This window comes from Lethenteron reissneri, chromosome 37 (assembly GCF_015708825.2).
Source record: "Lethenteron reissneri isolate LAM-NWPU_2019-01 chromosome 37, ASM1570882v1, whole genome shotgun sequence".
NCBI classification, from domain to species: domain Eukaryota; kingdom Metazoa; phylum Chordata; class Hyperoartia; order Petromyzontiformes; family Petromyzontidae; genus Lethenteron; species Lethenteron reissneri.
In genome coordinates this window covers 13,957,725-13,981,121 of record NC_083815.1, presented here as the reverse complement: position 1 = coordinate 13,981,121, position 23,397 = coordinate 13,957,725, and the positions used below count along the sequence as shown (strand labels likewise).

The window sequence follows — 23,397 nt, the reverse complement described above, 5'->3', positions numbered from 1 at the left end:
GGGGAGGAATTTGGCTCTGGCTCACCGTGTGGCTGCAGTCCCGCTCGTCTGTGGTCATTTGCGCCTCTGAGTCGTTCTCTCTCTCTCATCCAAAGTGAGCGACAGCCGTGCGGGGCGTCACGAGTTGCTATTGGGCAGGAACACCCCCCGATGTTGAGAGATGTCTTCTGCCCTGGCGCCTTGTAGTCACTATAGGCCGTGAACGCAGAAGGAGGCAAGAGTAAGAGGGGAGATGAGTTCGCTTCAGGGCACATGAAGCCCTGGGAGTGAGAGAGGCTCTCCCGTAAATTATCACAAAGCCTCGTCAAGGTGAAACGAGAGAAAGAATTATCCTTGGGGAGGTGAGATGTAGAGGTGGGGGGATCCGGACGTTGAAGTCTTCCAGACGGGATAGAGGAGTGGTGTCGATGTTTTAACGTCATCCACATAGGACGAGTCCATACGTTGAAACTCAGCTAGGCTCGGGCTGCGTGGGCACACGTGTAGGCACATCTACTTGACAGCGTTGCGGACAGAATGTGTGACAGCTGAAGGCAACATCCAGACAGGTGTCCGTACTATGAAGGGAGTATGTGCCTGTTTGTATATATTTATCTTAAATTATGTTATGTTTATTTGTCCTCGGTCAAGTAAATATCAAAGGTTATGTGATTTAACTCGCAATAGCAGCCCACTGCAGACCAAATCAATAATTGTATGCACAGTTGATGACCTCTATCTCTCAGTAATGTGGCTCGATAGTTTTACCCGTGATACACCACGGCAAGGCGAGTAGAGTCAATGACGTATTTTGTGGAAAAGAGAAAAGAACAGGGAAGAAAGGGATGCTGGGACGGAAGTCCTCAAGACAGACATTAATGAAGAGCAGGGAGAAAGGAGGAGGGCAGGGAGAGGAGAAGGAATGAGCAAGCAGTAGTGAGCTCCGCTGAGCAGCAGCGTCTGTTTTCGCAGTGGGTGGGGAGAAGGGAGCGTCTCAGCGTGGGAGTGGCCACATAGAAGTCACGTGATTTACGCGTTACTTCAGCTGATTTCGATATCGAAACCTAGGGTTGTTGGATCACACTGAGATGGAGGCTTGCGTGAGACACCTGCAGAGGACCGTCGGTTGTATGTGGGAAACATTACCGCACGGAGGCCCAGTACAGTGTCGGTGAGGTGCGCGGGTCTCACTCTCTGCCTGCCTCTTCCGGGACATGCACCGGTATTGCGATGTGATTGTTGCGCCATGCTTCGACTGTGCACTGTGCCACATTTAGCTCGGGGAAGGTGGGGGGGGGGGCTCAGACAGAATGGGCGCAGTGACGCAGTCAGGAATAGACAATCTGATTATTTTAGCAGCCGTGGGAAATCTCGCTAACTTTGCCCTTGGCACCAGCACACAATGTGTTTGCTCTTCAGAACAATGCCCTGGGAGTTTCACACCCTCGCGGCTGCCGGGCCAGCAGCAGACGTGTTAGATACAGTTTTCTGGAGCACATTATGATCAGGCGACTGAACTCGGCTATTGTTAAGCTGTGAGCCCTGAAAGTAGCAAGGATGCTCAGTGCTGACCACAAGGACCCCCGACACATCCCTGTGCATGTGTTGTGTGCATCAACTGAATTATGCGTGGGTTTATGTATGCCTGCTTATATCTGTATGCTCAGGTGTGTGTGCGTGTATGCCTCCTCTCACCCCTGGCTCACTCACCACTCCCCTCATCACTCCCCTCTCCATTGGCTCACTCACCACTGGCTCACCCACCACTCACCTCATCACTGGCTCACTCACCACTCCCCTCACCACTCCCCTCACCACTCCCCTCTTCACTTGCTCACTTACCACTGGCTCACCCACCACTCACCTCATCACTGGCTCACTCACCACTCCCCTCACCACTCCCCTCACCACTCTCCTCTTCACTTGCTCACTCACCACTGGCTCACCCACCACTCACCTCATCACTGGCTCACTCACCACTCCCCTCACCACTCCCCTCTCCATTGGCTCACTCAGCACTGGCTCATTCACCACTCCGCTCACCACTGGCTCACTCACCACTGGCTCACTCACCACCTGCTCACTCACCACTCCCCTCACCACTGGCTCACTCACCACTCCCCTCACCACTGGCTCATTCATCACTGGTTCACTCACCACTCCCCTCTCTACTGGCTCGCTCACCACTCCCCTCACCACTGGCTCTCATCGCTGGCTCACTCACCACTCCCCTCACCACTGGCTCACTCACCACTGGCTCATTCATCACTGGCTCACTCACCCCCTCCCCTTTGCAATGGGAGTGAAGCGTTTAGCGCACCGTGCTACGAACCCGGGGACTCGCGTTCGATTCCCGCTCAAGGCCAACATCAGTGACGGTCCTGGACCGGTTCAGATAAAAGTGTGGGGACACAGAGGCTCTCCACCCCCCCTACCCCGCCCACACTGAGACCAATTTTTGATCACGAGGAACTTGGACTGTTTCGCGTTCTTTAGCGTGCATCAGCGAGCCATTGCCAAAGAGTGCGATGGTACTGGGATGCAGCAGGTGAGAGGAAACGCTGTGTCGAGTGGGGCTCACCTGGGCTGTGGTGTTTGTGTCGTGGGTACATTAGTGTGTTGCGGTGCTGTATATAGTGACGATTATCTGAACCGGTCCTGGGCCTCCCCGAGATCGAGTCAACCTCATAAGAGTACCTGGTGCGGTGTGTAAACACCGCAAATAGGGAGACAAAGGTGGTGCTGGCCACCCATCCTCTCGTGTGCCGTTCCAGTGCTAAACAGCACTTGCTCCTACAGTATATTAAGGCTACACGGGGAGTCTTTGTGGTTTTTATTTGTGCACGGGGAGGGACGGGAACGAAATAGGAATTATGTCCTGGCCCCTGCCTCGAGCCTCGGGAGCAGCAGCGAGCGGTGGGATGGGCGCCAGCACGGACGATCGCAGACAACGAGAATCGGGGTGGCGTGCACTCACAACACACGAAATCTCACTGTCTTTGTCCCTGACGCTGCCCTGTCACGACAAACACCGCAGACGCGTGCGTGCTGGGCAGTGGCCCTTGGACAGAACAGCGTCTTTTCAGTGCGACGCCGGGGATGCGTTCGTGAAATGTGCGACGGCGAATATCGAAGCGACGTCAATCGGTGCAGTTTACAGGGTGGGTGGTGGCAAAGGCCGAGGCGACGGATAACAAGGAAAGGACGCGCGATGCCGTCAGCGACGTAAGTTTGGAGATGAGGCGACGTAAATCAGGTTGTAGCAGTAGTGGTATGAATAAAGTGACGACGTATTTCCGAAACGACGTAAAAAAAGGGGGAGTGGGGAGCGCAAATCAGGGTATTACCGTGTTATTGTCGTTGTTATTGTAGGCAGCCTGTCCACTCGGAAGACACGCCCCTCCTGGATGTGCTCACTGAGTGGGGGGAGGGGACCTGTGAAACGAGGTGGGGGGGGGGTACGTCTGATACAGGTGAGTCAGTGGCGCCACTCGACAAGTGACGGCCTTGGACCGGTTATTCCTGTCCCAACGTCGACTGCTGCGCGTTCCACCACCCAGCCAAGACGATAAATAACCCCCTGGGCCTGCCGGGCCCGGCAGAAGCCAGGCGCAAGGTGCGGGCGGGGCGGCAATCCGCGAACAAAGCACGCGGAGCTGGCGTGGGGAATGCTCGGTAGCATCAATGCGCCGTTTGCTGTGCGTTAGATGGCAAGGTTTCCGAGGGTCGCGTCCGCCGTCGCGTGTGATGGACGTGGGGAGAGGAGCTGAATAAACAACGCAGCTCCACCCCACCTCCTCTGCTGTGTGTGCTGCGTAAGCTGCGTGCGTTGTGCGCTGTGTGCTGTGTGTGTACTGCGTGCTGTGTGCGTGTTATGTGCATGCTGTGTGCGAGCTGCCACGCTGAGCGTGCTATGAACCTCGAGGGGCCGTCTTCGCGCTCCCCTTGCTCGTATCATATCCCCGATTCCCATTCACTTCCATCAGCCTCGCAACACCAGGGCGCGTTATTGTGATGGGAGTCGGCACTTTCTCCTCTGCCGCCCACACTGTCTGGAACAGCTCTCACCAGTCGCTGCGCCTGCCTACACGCGACATTCAAAAACAGCAGTGGGTAGACAGCACCGAGGGCAGCATCCCTCCTCCGCGTCTCTTCGTGGGGTCAGCAAGGGGTCAGAAACCTGCGGCTCTGAAGCTACAAGCGGCACTTTAGTAGTGCGGCTCTTGGCATTCTAAAATAAATGGCCCTTATTTATATTTTGGTCGCCGGCCCCTGACCATGGGAGTCCAGTTCACCATGGAAGTCCAGTTGACGATGGGCAGGGGCCGGCAACCTGCGGTTGCAGAGCCGCATGCAGCTCATTAAGGACTGTCTCGTGACGTTAGTTATTAAGAATTCATCTTGTATTCATAAGCATTGCGGTTCTTGAAATTTTGAGGGTTTTTAACCGAATAAAAAAATTTGTTATGTTGGTTACTGACCCCTGGTGTAGACGCTGTAGTTGAAATACGCGGGGCAAAGCAGCTGGCCACGCGTTGTCAACTGAAGGATGAGCCACTAATCACAGCCGCGTCACTCTGACTGCCGAGAGGGAGCAGCAGCATCTTGCGCCGTGTGACGAGCCCATCATGGATGTCGTTTGGCTTTGGCATTCCCCTTAGAGTAAAAATAGACCTGAAAGGCGTTTGTTGACATGCTGACCACCGCGTCTATCGGCCGGCAATAGCGGGGAGCGCAGAGCGAGTCGGCTTCCACGCGAGACCTCCCGAGTGACAATCATCATCACCACCGCCAGTCCGCAGAGGTCGATACATTAAGGCGTTACCTCGCAGAAAACAAATGAGGTCGCCCTGTTGACTCTGCCACAGGAATGTGGAATTCCCGCTCATATGCCTCGTCATTTCGTGTCCAGCATAGCGGTGAATGACCAACGGGTGGGGGGCACGGCACCCCCCCCCCCTCCCACACACGCACTATCTGTGTTTGAATCACCAGCTGTGCAGGGCTCCTTCCGCAGACGACTCTCGTGGCCTGGGAACAGCAACGGAGACGTGCACGGCCTAGCAGCACTGGATTTACAACTTTAAAACTATTTATATGTTTTGTATTTCAAGGGGTAAGGCCCACTCGTGAAGTTCTGGAGAGCAGCTCTCGTCTCTCGCGGTTGCGGACACCGCCGGCGGTGTTTTAATTTCCCTACGTAAATGTAGTAGGTTAAATGAGACGTAGACGACGTAGTCGGAGGCACACTTATTTATTATAACGTTCACTCAGCACAGGCCAATGTATACAACACTCGAAGGGGTAACGGCCCCTTCACCCGTCTAACAGGAAGACCCCAGTAACTCTAACCGGCTAGCCTACTCCCAGGTCCTCCACTCGAGAACTAGGGGAGGCTAGCTGATCCAGCTCTGGTCAAGCTAGGATCACGGCACCCTTAGCCACCAGACCTGCTCTTACAAGAGCATCGGCTCTGGGCTCTCGGGGCCACGCCACTGGCTTGCCCTAGTCGGTCCTTAGAAGGACAGCGATCCAGGGGAGTCCCAGGGCCTATCTAGCTGGTCTTCTCTCTTCACTGGTTTAAGCTGAACACTGAACCCCGAGCCCACCGGCTCACCGCCTTATATAGCAGCTCTCTCCTGAGGGGTGGGGCCGTGGGGGATCACAGCGCCGTTACAGCCCCCCAGGGCTAACCGATGCGGACGTGGATGTAAGCATCCTTCCGCGTGCGGGCATAACCACCCCTTGTGTGTTTATTCGCCCTCCCGTAACACCCCTACACAAATGTCAACACCCCCTGGACAATAAGAACCATAACGATCCTAAGCCAGAGGGCCATCAACATCACCGACTTTCTCGGCACAAATGAACCACGATACCTCGCTGATCTCATCAAGGAGCACAAACCACCATCACGCGAACTCCGGCCAGCCTCGCAGCGGCGTTTGGCTAGGCCATCGAAAAAGACGGTCATTTCATCGCGCGCGTTCAGATGCGTTTCTGCGGCCGTCTGGAACACTCTTCCTTCCGATATTAGAAGGCCACCTGAGTTTATGCACTTTTAAATAATATAGATTTAAAATTAATTTCTTTAGAACTGATTTTTTGTGTTTAGTTTGTTGTCCTTCCCCCGCACCTGCGATTAGCACGGTTGCCTACGTACTATGCGAAAGATGTTTAACATACGACTTCGGAAATCTAAATGATGACATTGCTGTGCGTAATCTATCGACATGTAACCAAAAGGATGCTTTTTGGGAAATGTGAAAAATGTTGTCCTATATAGTTTCACATTCCTTACCCTGCAGGGAAGGGGGAACGTGATGTCCTCAGTAATGTGGACAACATGGGCAGTCATGTTCACATTTATAATGTTCAGTCAATATCTGATTTAACATTTGTTGTGAATCTCAGGACTTTTTAACCTCAACTCCCTTACAGTTGCGTTAACACAGAGAGCACCTTCATCACGTGCCAAGGTAACCTCCACACGCAAAAAGATCCCCCGGAAAGCCTTAACAGAATGTTGGGGCAAGTGCTGCTAGCGAGTAGGACCAATGAAGGGGGTGGGTTGCTAGCACCAAGCCCGGCCACCTTTGTCTCCCTAGTGGTGATGTTTACACACCGCACTAGGTACTCATTTGAGGCTGAATCGACGATTCAGATATTCGTCACTGATGTTGGTGGCCGTGAGTGGGAATTGAACCCGTGACGCCGGATTCGTCGTCCAGCTCGCTAACCACGACACTACCGCTCCCCTGTCTGTCACGCACAGTCACACTATCGCACTCACCTCCACTGCACTATGCCCCCGCCCCACACACAGAATACCCCCCCCACACACACAGCGCCCCCCACACACAGTGCCCCCCCCCACACACACAGTGCCCCCCCACACACAGCGCCCCCCCCCACACACACAGTGCCCCCCCACACACAGTGCCCCCTCCACACACAGTGCCCCCCCCCCCACACACAGCGCCCCCCACACACAGTGCCCCCCACACACACACACTGCCCCCCACACACAGTGCCCCCTGCACACACAGTGCCCCCCCCCACACACAGCGCCCCCCACACACAGTGCCCCCCACACACACAGTGCCCCCCCACACACAGTGCCCCCTCCCACACACAGTGCCCCCCCACACAGTGCCCCCCACACACACAGTGCCCCCCCCACACACACAGTGCCCCCCCCACACACAGTGCCCCCCACACACACAGAGCCCCCCCCCACACACAGCGCCCCCACACACAGTGCCCCCCCCACACACAGTGCCCCCCACACACAGTGCCCCCCCCCACACACAGCGCCCCCCACACACAGTGGCCCCCCACACACAGTGCCCCCTCCCACACACAGTGCCCCCCCCACACACAGTGCCCCCCCACACACAGTGCCCCCCCCCACACACAGTAACCCCCCCACACACAGTGCCCCCCACACAGTGCCCCCCACACACACAGAGCCCCCCCCCACACACAGCGCCCCCACACACAGTGCCCCCCCCCACACACAGCGCCCCCACACACACAGTGCCTCCTCCCACACACACACAATGCCCCCCCACACACAGCGCCCCCACACACACAGTGCCTCCTCCCACACACACACAATGCCCCCCCCACACACAGCGCCCCCCACACACACAGTGCCTCCTCCCACACACACACAATGCCGCCCCACACACACAGTGCCCCCCCAAAGTGTCCCCCCACACAGTGCATCCTCCCCCCACATAGTGCCCTCCCAAGTGCCCCCCAACACAGTGCCCCCCACACACAGTGCCCCCCCACACACAGTGCCCCCCCCACACGCAGTGCCCCCCACACACACAGTGCCCCCCCACACACAGTGCCCCCCACACACACAGTGCCCCCCCCACACCCAGTGCCCCCCACACACACAGTGCCCCCCCACACACAGTGCCCCCCACACACACAGTGCCCCCACACACACAGTGCCCCCCCCCACACACAGTGCCCCCCACACACACAGTGCCCCCCACACACACAGTGCCCCCTCCACACACAGTGCCCCCCACACACACAGTGCCCCCCACACACACAGTGCCCCCTCCACACACAGTGCCCCCCACACACACAGTGCCCCCCCACACAGTGTCCCCCACACACACAGTGGCCCCCCCCCCCACACACAGTGCCCCCCCCACACACAGTGTCCCCCACACACACAGTGCCCCCCCCCACACACAGTGCCCCCCCCACACACAGTGTCCCGCACACACACAGTGCCCCCCCCCCACAGTGCCCCCCCCACACAGTGTCCCGCACACACACAGTGCCCCCCACACACAGTGCCCCCCCACAGTGCCCCCCACACACACAGTGCCCCCTCTACCCACAGTGCCCCCCCACACACAGTGCCCCCCCCCACACACAGTGCCCCCTCCACACACAGTGCCCCCCACACACACAGTGCCCCCCCACACAGTGTCCCCCACACACACAGTGCCCCCCCCCCCACACACAGTGCCCCCCCCCCACACAGTGTCCCGCACACACACAGTGCCCCCCACACACAGTGCCCCCCCACAGTGCCCCCCACACACACAGTGCCCCCTCTACCCACAGTGCCCCCCCACACACAGTGCCCCCCCCCCACACACAGTGCCCCCCCACACACACAGTGCCCCCCCAAAGTGTCCCCACACAGTGCATCCTCCCCCCACATAGTGCCCCCCCAACACAGTGCCCCCCGAACACAGTGCCCCCCACACACACAGTGCCCCCCACACACACAGTGCCCCCCCCACACACAGTGCCCCACACAGTGCCCCCCCCCCACAGTGCCCCCACACACACAGTGCCCCACACACACAGTGCCCCCACACACACAGTGCCCCACACAGTGCCCCCTCCACACACAGTGCCTCCCACACACACAGTGCCCCACACAGTGCCCCCCCACACACAGTGCCCCCCACACACACAGTGCCCCCTCCACACACAGTGCCTCCCACACACACAGTGCCCCCCACACACACAGTGACCCCCACACACACAGTGACCCCCACACACACAGGGCCCCACACACACACAGTGCCCCCCATACACACAGTGCCCCCCACACACACAGTGCCCCCCCATACACAGTGCCCCCCAAACACAGGGCCCCCCCCACACACAGGGCCCCCCCGCCCCCACACACAGTGCCCCCCACACACAGGGCCCCCCCCACACACAGGGCCCCCCCCACAGTGCCCCCCACACACACAGTGCCCCCCTCCACACACAGTGCCCCCCTCCACACACAGTGCCCCCCCTCACACACAGTGCCCCCTCCACACACAGTGCCCCCCACACACACAGTGCCCCCCCCCACACACAGTGCCCCACACACACACAGTGCCCCCCCCACACACAGTGCCCCCTCCACACACAGTGCCCCCCACACACACAGTGCCCCCCCCCACACACAGTGCCCCACACAGTGCCCCCCCCACACACAGTGCCCCCTCCACACACAGTGCCCCCCACACACAGTGCCCCTCTTTCACAGTGCCCCCCACACACAGCGCCCCACACAGTGCCCCCACACACACAGTGCCCCCCCCACACACAGTGCCCCCCCCACACACAGTGCCCCCCACACACACAGTGCCCCCCACACACAGTGCCCCTCTTTCACAGTGCCCCCCACACACAGTGCCCCCCACACACAGTGCCCCCCACACACACAGTACCCCCCCCCCCACACACAGTGCCCCACACAGTGCCCCCCACACACACAGTGCCTCCCCCCACACACAGTGCCCCACACAGTGCCCCCCCACACACAGTGCCCCCCACACACACAGTGCCCCCTCCACACACAGTGCCCCCCACACACACAGTGACCCCCACACACACAGTGCCCCCCCACACACAGTGCCCCCCCACACACAGTGCCCCCCACACACAGTGCCCCCCACACACACAGTGCCCCCCATACACACAGTGCCCCCCACACACACAGTGCCCCCCCATACACAGTGCCCCCCACACATAGGCCCCCCCCCCCACACAGGGCCCCCCCCACACACAGTGCCCCCCACACACAGGGCCCCCCCCACACACAGGGCCCCCCCCACAGTGCACCCAACACACACAGTGCCCCCCTTCACACACAGTGCCCCCCCACACACACAGTGCCCCCCCCCACACACAGTGCCCCACACACACACAGTGCCCCCCCCCACACACAGCGCCCCCCACACACACAGTGCCCCCCCCCCCACACACAGTGCCCCACACAGTGCCCCCCCCACACACAGTGCCCCCTCCACACACAGTGCCCCCCACACACACAGTGCCCCACACAGTGCCCCCACACACACAGTGCCCCCTCCACACACAGTGCCCCCCACACACACAGTGCCCCCCATACACACAGTGCCCCCCCCACACACAGTGCCCCCTCCACACACAGTGCCCCCCACACACACAGTGCCCCCACACAGTGCCTCCCACACACACAGTGCCCCCCACACACACAGTGCCCCCACACACACAGTGCCCCCTCCACACACAGTGCCCCCCACACACACAGTGCCCCCACACACACAGTGCCCCCTCCACACACAGTGCCCCCCACACACACAGTGCCCCCACACAGTGCCTCCCACACACACAGTGCCCCCCCCACACACAGTGCCCCCCACACACACAGTGCCGCCCACACACACAGTGCCCCCCACACACAGTGCCCCCCACACACAGTGCCCCCCACACACAGTGCCCCCCACACACACAGTGCCCCCTCCACATACAGTGCCCCCCACACACAGTGCCCCCCACACACACAGTGCCCCCCCCACAGTGCCCCCACACACACAGTGCCCCCACCACAGTGCCCCCCCCCACAGTGCCCCCCACACACAGTGTCCCCCACACACACAGTGCCCCCCACACACAGGGCCCCCCCCACACACAGTGCCCCCCCACAGTGCCCCCCACACAGTGCCCCCTCACACACAGTGCCCCCCCCCCAGTGCCCCCCACACACAGTGTCCCCCACACACACAGTGCCCCCCACACACAGGGCCCCCCCCACACACAGTGCCCCCCCACAGTGCCCCCCACACACAGTGCCCCCTCTACACACAGTGCCCCCCACACACACAGTGCCCCCCCACACACACAGTGCCCCCCCACACACAGTGCCCCCCCACACACAGTGCCCCCCCCCACACACAGTGCCCCCCCACACACACAGTGCCCCCCACACACACAGTGCCCCCCCACACACACAGTGCCCCCCCACACACAGTGCCCCCCCACACACAGTGCCCCCCCCCACACACAGTGGCCCCCCACAGTGCCCCCCACACACACACACAGTGCCCCCCCACACACACAGTGCCCCCCCAAAGTGTCCCCCCACACAGTGCCCCCCCCAACACAGTGCCCCCCGAACACAGTCCCCCCACACACACAGTGCCCCCTCCACACACAGTGACCCCCACACACACAGTGACCCCCACACACACAGTGACCCCCACACACACAGTGCCCCCCACACACACAGTGACCCCCACACACAGTGCCCCCCACACACACAGTGCCCCCCATACACACAGTGCCCCCCACACACACAGTGCCCCACACAGTGCCCCCCCACACACAGTGCCCCCCACACACAGTGCCCCCCACACACACAGTGCCCCCCATACACACAGTGCCCCCCACACACACAGTGCCCCCCCACACACAGTGCCCCACACAGTGCCCCCCCACACACAGTGCCCCCCACACACAGTGCCCCCCACACACACAGTGCCCCCCATACACACAGTGCCCCCCACACACACAGTGCCCCCCCATACACAGTGCCCCCCACACATAGGCCCCCCCCACACACAGGGCCCCCCCCCACACACAGTGCCCCCCACACACAGGGCCCCCCCCACACACAGGGCCCCCCCCACAGTGCCCCCCACACACACAGTGCCCCCCTTCACACACAGTGCCCCCCCACACACACAGTGCCCCCCCCCACACACAGTGCCCCACACACACACAGTGCCCCCCTCTACACACAGTGCCCCCCACACACACAGTGCCCCCCACACACACAGTGCCCCCCACACACACAGTGCCCCCCACACACAGTGCCCCCCACACACACAGTGCCCCCCCACACACAGTGCCCCCCCCACACACACAGTGCCCCCAAAGTGTCCCCCCAACACAGTGCATCCTCCCCCCACATAGTGCCCCCCCAACACAGTGTTCCCCCCCCCACACACACACATATACCCCACATTCCACGGTGATAGGCGCACGCGCTGCGTCACCGCGCAGAGCTCGCGAGCCGCTGCCCAGGAGGCATGCGCGGGCTGCACACACAGACTTGCGACCCCATCACACGCGCACCATCCACAAAGACAAAGATCCCCCGTATAGCCTGTAACAGGCTGATGGGGTAAGTGCGGTTAGCGAGAACATATGAAAGCCGACAGGGCACACGAGGGGTGGGTGGCCAGCACCACGCCCGACCGCCTTTGTCTCCCTAGTGGTAATGTTTACACACCGCACCAGGTATTAATTTGAGGCTGAGTCGACCTAGGGGAGGCCCAGGACCGGTTCAGATAATCATCACTGGTGTTGGTCGTGAGCGGGAATCGAACTCGGATCGCCAGGTTCATAGCACAGCGTGCTAACCGCTACACCACCGCTCCCCACACACACGAACACACGCACACACACGCACACACACTACCACACACTACCACACACACGCAGTCACACTATCACACACATACACTATCACACACACACACTATCACAACAACAACAACCGCCATTCGCCACTAAGTGGCGGTGACGTCACCACGACGCTTGTGCCAGGCCATGTGCACCTTGAGGCTACTATCTCACACACACTATCACACACACACACTACCATACACACGCACACATACTATCACACACACCACCACACACACACCAGTCACACTATCACATACCACCATAGCACATATCGCAGTCGGCGGTGCAAACACCGACAACGTGAACTAGAAAACCCACAGGAATTTCATTTGAACTGTGTACACAGTGTTTTGGAATTCGTGATTTTGGCTTGGCCTGACACCTCTCTCTCTAAATTACACCAATCCGAACGCCCACATCGTCTCAACGCCATTCCCAAAACAAAATGCATACAATGCACACACAGCCATTTGGATCCAGCTAGAAGGGTACCCACTCATTCTATGTCGTGTTGTAATAAAGGACTTCGTCACACACTGCTGGTCTCCGTTGCTCTTCTGGCTCGCACCCCGCTGGTCCTGACAGCGGACCAGCGTCTCCTCACGTGCGCCCCGCACGCGCTCCCTCGTCAGTCCTTCCGCTCCCCCACTCCGCACACCGCTGGCCGACGGTGTGCCGAAGCTCCTCCAGCCACGTGGCTGATGGCGCGGATCCCCTCTGGCCACCCAACGTGGTTCAGCTTCTTCACTCCAACAACTGACCCGGAGCCCTTCTGGGCTCCCACCTATATCCCCTTTACCACGTGATCCTGTCTCCTCCCCTTCCGGAGCGTCAGATCCGGCCTTCCCATAGCGCCCTGCTGGCTCCACCCCCATTCACCTCGCTTCCGATTGGACCCGAGGTGAACGGCGGGCCCTCCCATATGCCCCCCATACTGGGCTCCGCCCCCCAATACCCCGGGCCGTATGATTGGGCCAGAGCCCAGCAGCGAACCCCGTTTACGCTCGCATTACATGACCCCCCCCCCCCCCCCCCTGATGTAAAAGACCAGCCGTCCCGGCTGAAACAAGATAAAATAATGCGACCGACGGCAACACATTCACGAATCACAACAGACACAACGGAGAGCACAATAACGACGAACACAATCAACGAAAGAGAAGGGATCTGGAACGAGTGCGGGTCGCCGGCCCGTCCTCCACGAGAACCGGTGCCCTCAGAGGTCGCAGTCCCAACAGGGTTTGAGGAGCGGTGGAAACGGAATCATTCGCCGCTGGTGGAGGCCTGTCCTTCACAGCACCCCGCTCACCAGAGAGGCCCGTAATCGGGGCCCCTTGCAGCTGCAACCTCGGCGGGGTTGGAGGGGCAGCGGAAGCACCTATTCGTGCCAGAGGCACACGCGCAGGTGGACCCCTGTGGGAGTCGGGAGTGCGCGTCCGCATTAGCGTGATGCGAGCCCTTACGGTATTGAACATCAAACGAGAACTCCTGCAAAGTTTCCAGCCATCGTGCCAGCTGGCCAGATGGCTGGTCAACTTTCAGGGAGTATTGCAAGGCCGCATGGTCCGTGCGCACAATGAATTTCCGGCCATACAAATACGGGCAGTATTGGTGGACAAAATGCACAATAGCTAATTGCAGCCTTGGTCACTAAGGTATTTCCTGACAGAATCATCTTCGACATTCTCCGTATTGATCTTAAGCTCTTTACATGCTCCTATGAAATTGGTTCCACAATCAGAACGGAGTTGCTTGGCTGTCCCTCTGATGGCGAAGAATCTCCAGAGTGCATTTATAAAGCTCGAAGAGTCCATGGACTCGATGACTTCGATGTGCACTGCTCGTGTACTCATACAGGTGAACAGCACTGCCCAACGTTTGCTGTTCGCGAGACCTCCTCTGGTGCGGCGGGAGATGACTGTCCATGGTCCGAACATGTCGATCCCTACAGAGGTGAAGGGAGGTTCCACACTGAGTCGATCGGCTGGGAGGTCTGCCATTTTCTGTTCTTCCTGTTTTCCACGTAGCTTACGACACCGGATACACTTGTGGATTGTGCTGGTGTAACGGGTTCCGGAGACACTTGTAGAGGTAACTTCTTTATTACAATACAACACTCCAACCTTTCAACTCTCCAACAGTCCTGATACTCTGTTACAGCCTAGGTACACAGCCTAGCTACACAGCCTAGATACTCTACTCTGGCTACGCTCTGAAACTCGCCCTCATAAGGTCGTAGAGTCATCTTTGTGTGGGAGCTGGCGGAATGGCGCGGCCGCTGCGCCGCCTCTCTCCCTGCTGCCTCCGCCTGTGAGCGACGCATGTTGTCCAGGATGGAGACGGTGGCGTGGAGCAGCTCGGTGAGGCGAAGCAGCGTTTCCTCCATTGCTGCTCCCGACGCTGGAGGCGGATCGGCAGGTGTGGTGGACGACTGCTCAGCCGGCGGTGCGGCGTCGTTGTCGGCCCGAGTTGGCTGCCCCGTCGCCGCTTGCTCTTCAACATCGCCGTCAGGACTGAAGGTACGTGGCTCACCTCTTGTCTCCATTGCCACTTCTGACGCCAAATGTAACGGGTTCCGGAGACACTTGTAGAGGTAACTTCTTTATTACAATACAACACTCCAACCTTTCAACTCTCCAACAGTCCTGATACTCTGTTACAGCCTAGGTACACAGCCTAGCTACACAGCCTAGATACTCTACTCTGGCTACGCTCTGAAACTCGCCCTCATAAGGTCGTAGAGTCAGGAGTTCCAGAGTCCCAGCGCTGGCTCTCACAGCATCCCAGGGTCTTCAGATGGCTGGTCGTGGGTCGTGGGTCGTGGGTCTTGAGTTACAACTGGGCCCCGATCGTCCAGGGAGCTCTCCTTTTATGCCTGGTCCAACGAGGGGTGGGGCCATGTGCGCCACCAGACATCCCACAGAGCACACACAGCCCCCCCCCCCCCCCCCCCCCCGTTGGCGGTGCCCAGGGGATTAAGTGCCTGGGAACTCAACGCCTGGCGCCCAGAGGCTTAAGCGTCTGGACCCCCTGGGAACCCAGCGCCTGGCGCCCAAAGGCTTAAGCGTCTGGACTCGCCTGGGATCCCAGAGCCCCCAGCAGCCCCTCCCTTCTTATGTTACTACATTACCCCCCTCTACGTAGCCTCCAGCCGTCCCGGCTGTCAATAATTAGAAAGTTTAAATTAACGAAAGGGAGAGAGAGAAAAAAAATATGCGAGCCTCAACAGGAAAAGAAAAGAGAACAAGAAAGCAACCATAAAAACAATAACCAATCTGTACAACTCTACACTATATACAAGCATCAATCAACAAAAAGGTGAAGCAATGACACGTGAACAAACGACCCGCGGCACACCTAGCCCTCCTCGGGATCCGCATAGAAAACAGGGAATTAACAACAACAAATATACAGATTCCGACGCGTTGGATGCACAACCAACACCGGTAATCGAACCGAAATCACACAACCACCGCATGGATGGCAGGGATCCACACCACTCTGCCAGCCTCCCATCCATCAGGTGGAGAGAAGGCGAAGACCAACATGTCGAGCATCCCTCTACACACACTTATCCGGACGTCTGTCTACGTCCCGGGATCGAGAAGTCGTGCTTCAGGGCCGACCCATGTACTGGGCAAAGAAGTCGCCCTTCAGGGCTGCTCCAGTATCTACATTTTTAAATATATATATAAAATTTACATGACACAACCAGAATAAATCTGCCTGCTCCTGTCCATAAATGGTGGCCGCACGCGCGAACCGCATCTCCAAGGCATCCCGTGCTTGCGTCCCAGCAGCCCTCAATGAGGACCACCACCGACATTACATGTCAACCGTTTGCACCCCCCGCCTTTCCAACGTGGCATCTCCATCCGAAAACCGCGCACGTCGGCCATATCGGGGGGGACTTCAACCCAGTCTCTCTCCAAGACTCGCATCGCAGCATATAGCTGTACCAACCAATCTGAGACCCAATCTCTCTCCAAGACTCGCATCGCAGCATATAGCTGTACCGACCGATCTGAGACCCAACCTCTCTCCAAGACTCGCATCGCAGCATATAGCTGTACCGACCGATCTGAGACCCAACCTCTCTCCAAGACTCGCATCGCAGCATATAGCTGTACCGACCGATCTGAGACCCAACCTCTCTCCAAGACTCGCATCGCAGCATATAGCTGTACCGACCGATCTGAGACGACCCATTGTTCACTCCCTGCACAACATGCACCCTAACAACTGAGGGATAGTCCCAACGTAACGGGACAACTACACCTGAACACCACGAATCTCCAGCCCACTGTTTCAACGCGCCTCGGAGTGTTTCAATCTCCGGGCCGTCAGGGCGAGCCTACTGCTCCAGACGTACCACGGAGGGTCTCAACCTCCGGGCCGTCAGGTCAAGCCATCAGCTATTCCATGACGGGACCACACTCTCCGAGCCCTGTGAGCGCACAGCCCACTAGGCTAGACATGCCATGGAGTGTCTCTATCTCCGGGCTGTGAGGTCAAGCCGTCAGCCATAGCATGACGGGACCACAACTCTCGTGTTAGGCACGCAACACCCGCTGGGACATCCTGGTCAGGATCTGCACCCCAAGATATTTGAGAGCCAGCATGACAATTCCAATCCTTGGCAGCATGTCACCATCTCAAGATAAATGCCCCATACAGTATATACATCGTTAACAATGACAGCACAAGCTATACATTAACAATCACGAACAAAGCTCAATATAAACCATACATTGTTAACAATCACAAGCAAAGTTTCGCACACACATTGACAACACTCACGGGCGAAGCTCCACACAGTTTACCCAACAACAGTCACGACTCCCCGACGACAACGAAGAAAATGTCAACAAAAAAATCATTAATCCGGAGCGCAGTAAAATGTACGAAGTGTCAGGGGCCTGGTCTCCCGACCTCCAACCTTTGGCCAGAGCAGCAAAGGTGGCAACGAGCGTGTCGGTCCATGTGCCGGCCCCGGCGCTGGTTACAGTAAGAATGGCGCCCTCACTGTCCGGTCGCAGCGCGGATGACGCGGTGTGCGAGGTTGCAAACAGCTGTCGTCCGGCAGTGAAGGTCGCAGCGCTGATGACGCGGCGTTGCTAGGTTGCGAACAGCTGTCACCCAGCGGTGAGGGACGCAGCACTGATGACGCGGCGTCGTCGGGTAGGCCCACGCTGGGCCCGGAAGTGACGTCGCTCCCAGCGGTCATTGCTCCCCCGGCAGAAGTGACGACACACCCGGATGTATTTGCGGCGGGAACGGCCGCCATCTTTGTGTGGGAGCTGGCGGAATGGCGCGGCCGCTGCGCCGCCTCTCTCCCTGCTGCCTCCGCCTGTGAGCGACGCATGTTGTCCAGGATGGAGACGGTGGCGTGGAGCAGCTCGGTGAGGCGAAGCAGCGTTTCCTCCATTGCTGCTCCCGACGCTGGAGGCGGATCGGCAGGTGTGGTGGACGACTGCTCAGCCGGCGGTGCGGCGTCGTTGTCGGCCCGAGTTGGCTGCCCCGTCGCCGCTTGCTCTTCAACATCGCCGTCAGGACTGAAGGTACGTGGCTCACCTCTTGTCTCCATTGCCACTTCTGACGCCAAATGTAACGGGTTCCGGAGACACTTGTAGAGGTAACTTCTTTATTACAATACAACACTCCAACCTTTCAACTCTCCAACAGTCCTGATACTCTGTTACAGCCTAGGTACACAGCCTAGCTACACAGCCTAGATACTCTACTCTGGCTACGCTCTGGAACTCGCCCTCATAAGGTCGTAGAGTCAGGAGTTCCAGAGTCCCAGCGCTGGCTCTCACAGCATCCCAGGGTCTTCAGATGGCTGGTCGTGGGTCGTGGATCTTGAGTTACAACTGGGCCCCGATCGTCCAGGGAGCTCTCCTTTTATGCCTGGTCCAACGAGGGGTGGGGCCGTGTGCACCACCAGACATCCCACAGAGCACACACAGCCCCCCCCCCCCCCCCCCCGTTGGCGGCGCCCAGGGGATTAAGTGCCTGGGAACTCAACGCCTGGCGCCCAGAGGCTTAAGCGTCTGGACCCCCTGGGAACCCAGCGCCTGGCGCCCAAAGGCTTAAGCGTCTGGACTCGCCTGGGATCCCAGAGCCCCCAGCAGCCCCTCCCTTCTTATGTCACTACACTGGCGATGCACCTCTTTGCTCCAACGATCCACAGCCCTGCAGATCGGATTGCTCCTTCTGTGAAGTGCCGACCTTGGTGCTTGACCTTCTCGTGGTAGTGGCGCACAAGTAAGATTGTGATGTGGCTCTGGCTTGGGATTATGAGGGGGTTTCGTTCATTCTCATCTAATTTTGCATTCCCTAGCCGACCACCAATCCTGAGCAAGTGGTCTTTGTCCATCCTGGGGTTTAGCTTCCTGAGGGTGCGGACCCTAGGAAGGTCTTCTCCCTTGTTGATGACCTTGATCTCACTTGCATAAGCTGCCTGTTGCACACAGTGGAAGATTGATTTCCTTGCTCTGGAAAGCTCGTCTTCAGTGCGTGGCACTGTGCAGTGATGCCATCCATTGCAGCTACCAGTGGTGCCTCTCATCGGGTGGTGGAAGCAGTCTGCGGTATGCGTTAAATGTGCTATCGCTCGCATGAGCGTCGTCCATTTCAAGAAATGTTCAAAATGGTGTGGACTCAGTGGACTTCTTGGTCGCACATTTGTTACGAAAGTTGTCACTTGAGGACGAATCTCCTTGTCGGACTCGGGCTCTATGAGTCCAAAGGTCTCCTTGGCAGTACATGGGCCACTGTCACGTCGTAACAGGAATGCTGGACCCGTCAACCAGATGGTTTGATTCAGCAGAGATGCAGGGACGGACCTAGTTGCGAGATCTGCTGGATTCTGGTAGGTTGGAACGTAATTCCATTGCTCCGGCTGCGTCGATCTCCTGATGCGCTCCACCCGGTTGCTGATGTAGGTGTAGAACCTTCTGGTTTGGTTGTTTATGTAGCCTAGTACGACCTTACTGTCCGTGTAGAACTTGGCCGCGTCCAGTTTGATGTCCAATTCGTCTAAGATCAGTTCCGCCACCTCTGTAGCAAGAACGGCTCCACTCAGCTCAAGCCTTGGGATGGTATGTTCCGGTTGTGGGGCCTTGCCATGGAACTCCTTCCAGGATTCCCACTCGGATGACAGCTCCGGGTCTAGGAATGAAGAGGCCACGGCCGCAGCAACCACCGCCACGACCACCAGCAGAGCGACGAGCAGCGGCTTCGTCTTTGGCTTCCTCTTGTCAGTGAGGACTGGATTGGAGAAACGTGGAGGAATAAAATCCAGCGAAGATGGTGGATGTACGTGCGAAGTTGTGGTCAGCATGGTGGTTTCTTTGTAAGTCTGCACGGTACAGCCTCCACTTCTGTCTCCGAGCTTCTCTTTCAGCGTGAAGTGGTTGGGGCACGGTTTGAAGAGCGACGTGCGTCCATTCACGAGCACACTCGTTCTGAATGTGCTAATGTGGTCTGGTTTGTGTGTTCCATCGAGACAAATGTCACCTACGATGACCCATCCTAGGTCGAGTCTCTGGGCGTAGGGAGCGTCGTGAGGTCCATTGCGTTGGTCGCGAACCTTGTGGACTCTCAGCATGTCCCTGCCGAGCAGAAGTAAAATCTGTGCCGCGTGATCCAATGGCGGGATGAACTCTGCTATGGGTTTCAGGTGTGTGTGGTGACGTGCAACTTCGGGCGTGGGAATCTCACTCCTGTCGTCCGGTATCTCATTGCACTCTGTCACCGATGGAAGGGCTAGCTTCATGGTGCTATCTATGGGTTCCTACCATGAGGCCGCTCGCTCTTCTTCCCGCTGTCTCCATCAGTCCTGAGCATGTTCTGAGCGTGTATGGAAAGGAATTCCCACCTACACTTAGCTGATCAAATAACTCTGACCTTGCCAAAGACCTGTTGCTCTAGTCGTCCATTATGGCGTACATCCTTACTGCCCTTTCAGGATGTCCTTTGGGATAGACTCAGACGAGGCATATCTTTGAGCAAGATCTTCCTTTGAAGCCTTCTCCACAGACTTGTGTGCATTTGGTTGTGATTGACGAAGTGAGTGCGGCGGTCTCGCATTGCTCCCCACCGTGCTCTGCTTCGGGATCGGAAGCCTTAGTGCCACTGGGTTTGGAGTAAAATGTGTGCAGAGCAGTTGCGTGTTTGTCGCTGCCACATTCCTCGCACTTGATATCTGCCTTGCAATTCCTTGCAATCTGGTTTGTAGAAGCACAGCATTTGAAGCACACTCCAAATTATTTCAGCATGTTCTTCCGCTCTTCCAATGGCTTCCTCCTGAACTCACAGCATTTCTGGAGGGAGTGAGGTTCATCATGCAATGGGCATTGCTTCTCTGGATCCTCTATCTTTTTCTTTGTGGTGGTTGCCTGGACGGAGTTTGCGAATGTCGCAGGAGAGACCTCAGTCTTGCGTACGGAAATTGGCACTCTCGCTGTTCCTCGTTTCGCCATCGTTCTTTCCATTTTTGGGAGATCTGGACTGAAAATCCCCGTGGTGCCAAACATGAAACTCGGGTCATTTATAATCTTAGCCAGGTTGCGGATAAACATTGAGAAAAAAGAGAATGGGGGGAATGCAACCTGATGCTCTGACTTGTATCTTGAACCCGCTGTTCTCCATTTTTCCTGCACGTCAAATGGCAATTTCTCTACGATGGGGTTCACGCCATGGTAGGTATTCAAGAAAATGAGACCTGGTAAGTAGGGGTCAGCCTGGGCTGATTCAAGCTCCATCAAAAGATCTCCAAGCTCCCGTAACCTTTTATTGTCTCGACCAGAGATTTTTGGAAAGTTCTGCAACTTCTTGAAGAGAGCCTTCTCAATGGTTTCTGGGCTACCATAGCACTCCTCGAGCCTCTCCCACACCGCATGCAGGCTTGAGGTGGGGTCGTCAATGTTTGCTGACCGGATCCTCTTTGCGTACTCTGCAGACTCATTTCCTAGCCATTGCACCAACAGGTCGAGTTCTTCACTTGCAGAGATGTCTGCATTTCGGATTGCATTCCTGAAGGTAGATCTCCAGGCTCGATAGTTCTCAGAGTGGTCATCAAACTTAACGAGTCCATGTGTTGATTAGTTCGCGGTGAGCCAGGTACCTAGCAAAGTCCCCTAGTCCTGCTGATCCAGGGTGTGTCCATACTGGCGCTTGGGAGGTGGCATTATTGGCTGTATTGCCTTGCATGCCGTCATTCGCGATGGCATTGGACTGTGAGCCCAAAGGGTTTCGATCACGTTGGTTGGATCCCCTTATGTGACTATCTGGAATGTGGGTCTGACTTGGTGCACCCACGTCTGACCCCACGTGCGCGACGCTGAGTCGGCGACTAACTCTCAGGGCAGGATATGCATTTCCACCATTCCCACCGAGTTCACCAGCTTTGAGAGCGACCAACCCACAAAAATGGCCGCTGGCATGCCACGATCCGATCGTTCGGACGATCGATGGATCGCATAATTGTGCGGGGAAAATACGTCCTTGTCGGCCACGCAGCGGAGCACCTTGCACTCACTATTGTCGGAGTACGCTGACGTTTTCAGTAAAAACGATTTGGATTTGGGCCATACCTCGCTCTTGTCGCACCATATCGACACCGGTGCGGCGGGACCGATTTGTATGCACCCGCATCGCATGAGCCCTGCAGAAAGGGAACACGTGCATGGCGCGGTGGATGACATGTTGGCGGCCGATATAATTTCGCTGTCCAACAGTCCTTGGGGCAAACCGGTGGTGCTGGTTAAGAAAAAGGATGGCGGAACGAGGTTTTGTGAAGACTTCCGCCAATTGAATAAGATATCCGTGGCGGACACATACCCCTTGCCACGGATGGACAACTCGTTCGACGCTTTGTCGGGGGCAAATTTTTTCTCTACCCTCGACCTGTCATCTGGGTTTTGGCAGCTTCCCCTCGATGACGCGTCCAGACTGAAAACGGAGTTCCACACGCCACAAGGCCTCTTTGAGTTTAACCGCCTACCTATGGGCTTGAATTCAGCTCCGGTGACGTTCCAACACCTGATGGAACTGGTGCTAGCGGGGCTGCAGTGGGAAACGTGCCTCATATATTTGGACGATATCATCGTATTCAGCCGCACCTTCGAAGAACACCTCCAACGACTGGAGACTGTCTTTCAGAGGATGCGGTCGGCTGACCTAAAATTTAAATCAAAGAAGTGCCACCTTTTGCAACGATCCGTCCGCTACTTGGGACACATTGTCAGCTCTGACGGTGTGTCCACGGACCCTCAGAAAACGGCGTGTGTCCGAGAGTGGCCCACTCCCACTTCGGTGGGCGACGTACGGCGGTTTATAGGGTTCGCATCCTATTATCACCGATTTGTTAAGAATTTCGCGATGCTGGCTAAGCCGCTGCATGTTCTGACGGGGAAAAATCAGAGATTTCAATGGGGCCCGGAAGAGGAGCGCTCTTTTCAATCTCTCCGGGATCGCCTGGCCACCGCTCCAACACTCGACTACCCAGACTTTTCACAGCCGTTCATCCTTGACACGGATGCTAGCAATATCGGCATAGGAGCCGTTTTGTCGCAACGGAAAGACGGGGTCGAGCGAGTGGTGGCATATGGCAGCAGGGTTCTGTCTCCTGCCGAGACGCGATATTGCATGACGCGATGGGAACTGCTGGCAATCGTACATTTTGTTCGCCAGTAT

General features: G+C 57.7%; 1 protein-coding gene across 1 annotated transcript in view; it reads left to right on the top strand.

Annotated features, from left to right (window-relative positions):
- Positions 1 to 23,397, top strand: part of LOC133351356 (uncharacterized) — a 33,327-nt gene that overhangs the window by 7,897 nt on the left and 2,033 nt on the right. Inside the window, exons 2-3 of the mRNA XM_061566491.1 lie at positions 15,029 to 15,215; positions 18,071 to 18,257. Of these exons, the coding sequence (XP_061422475.1) occupies positions 15,030 to 15,215; positions 18,071 to 18,257 (373 nt within the window). The 5' untranslated portion in view covers position 15,029. The remainder of the gene's footprint in view (positions 1 to 15,028; positions 15,216 to 18,070; positions 18,258 to 23,397) is intronic.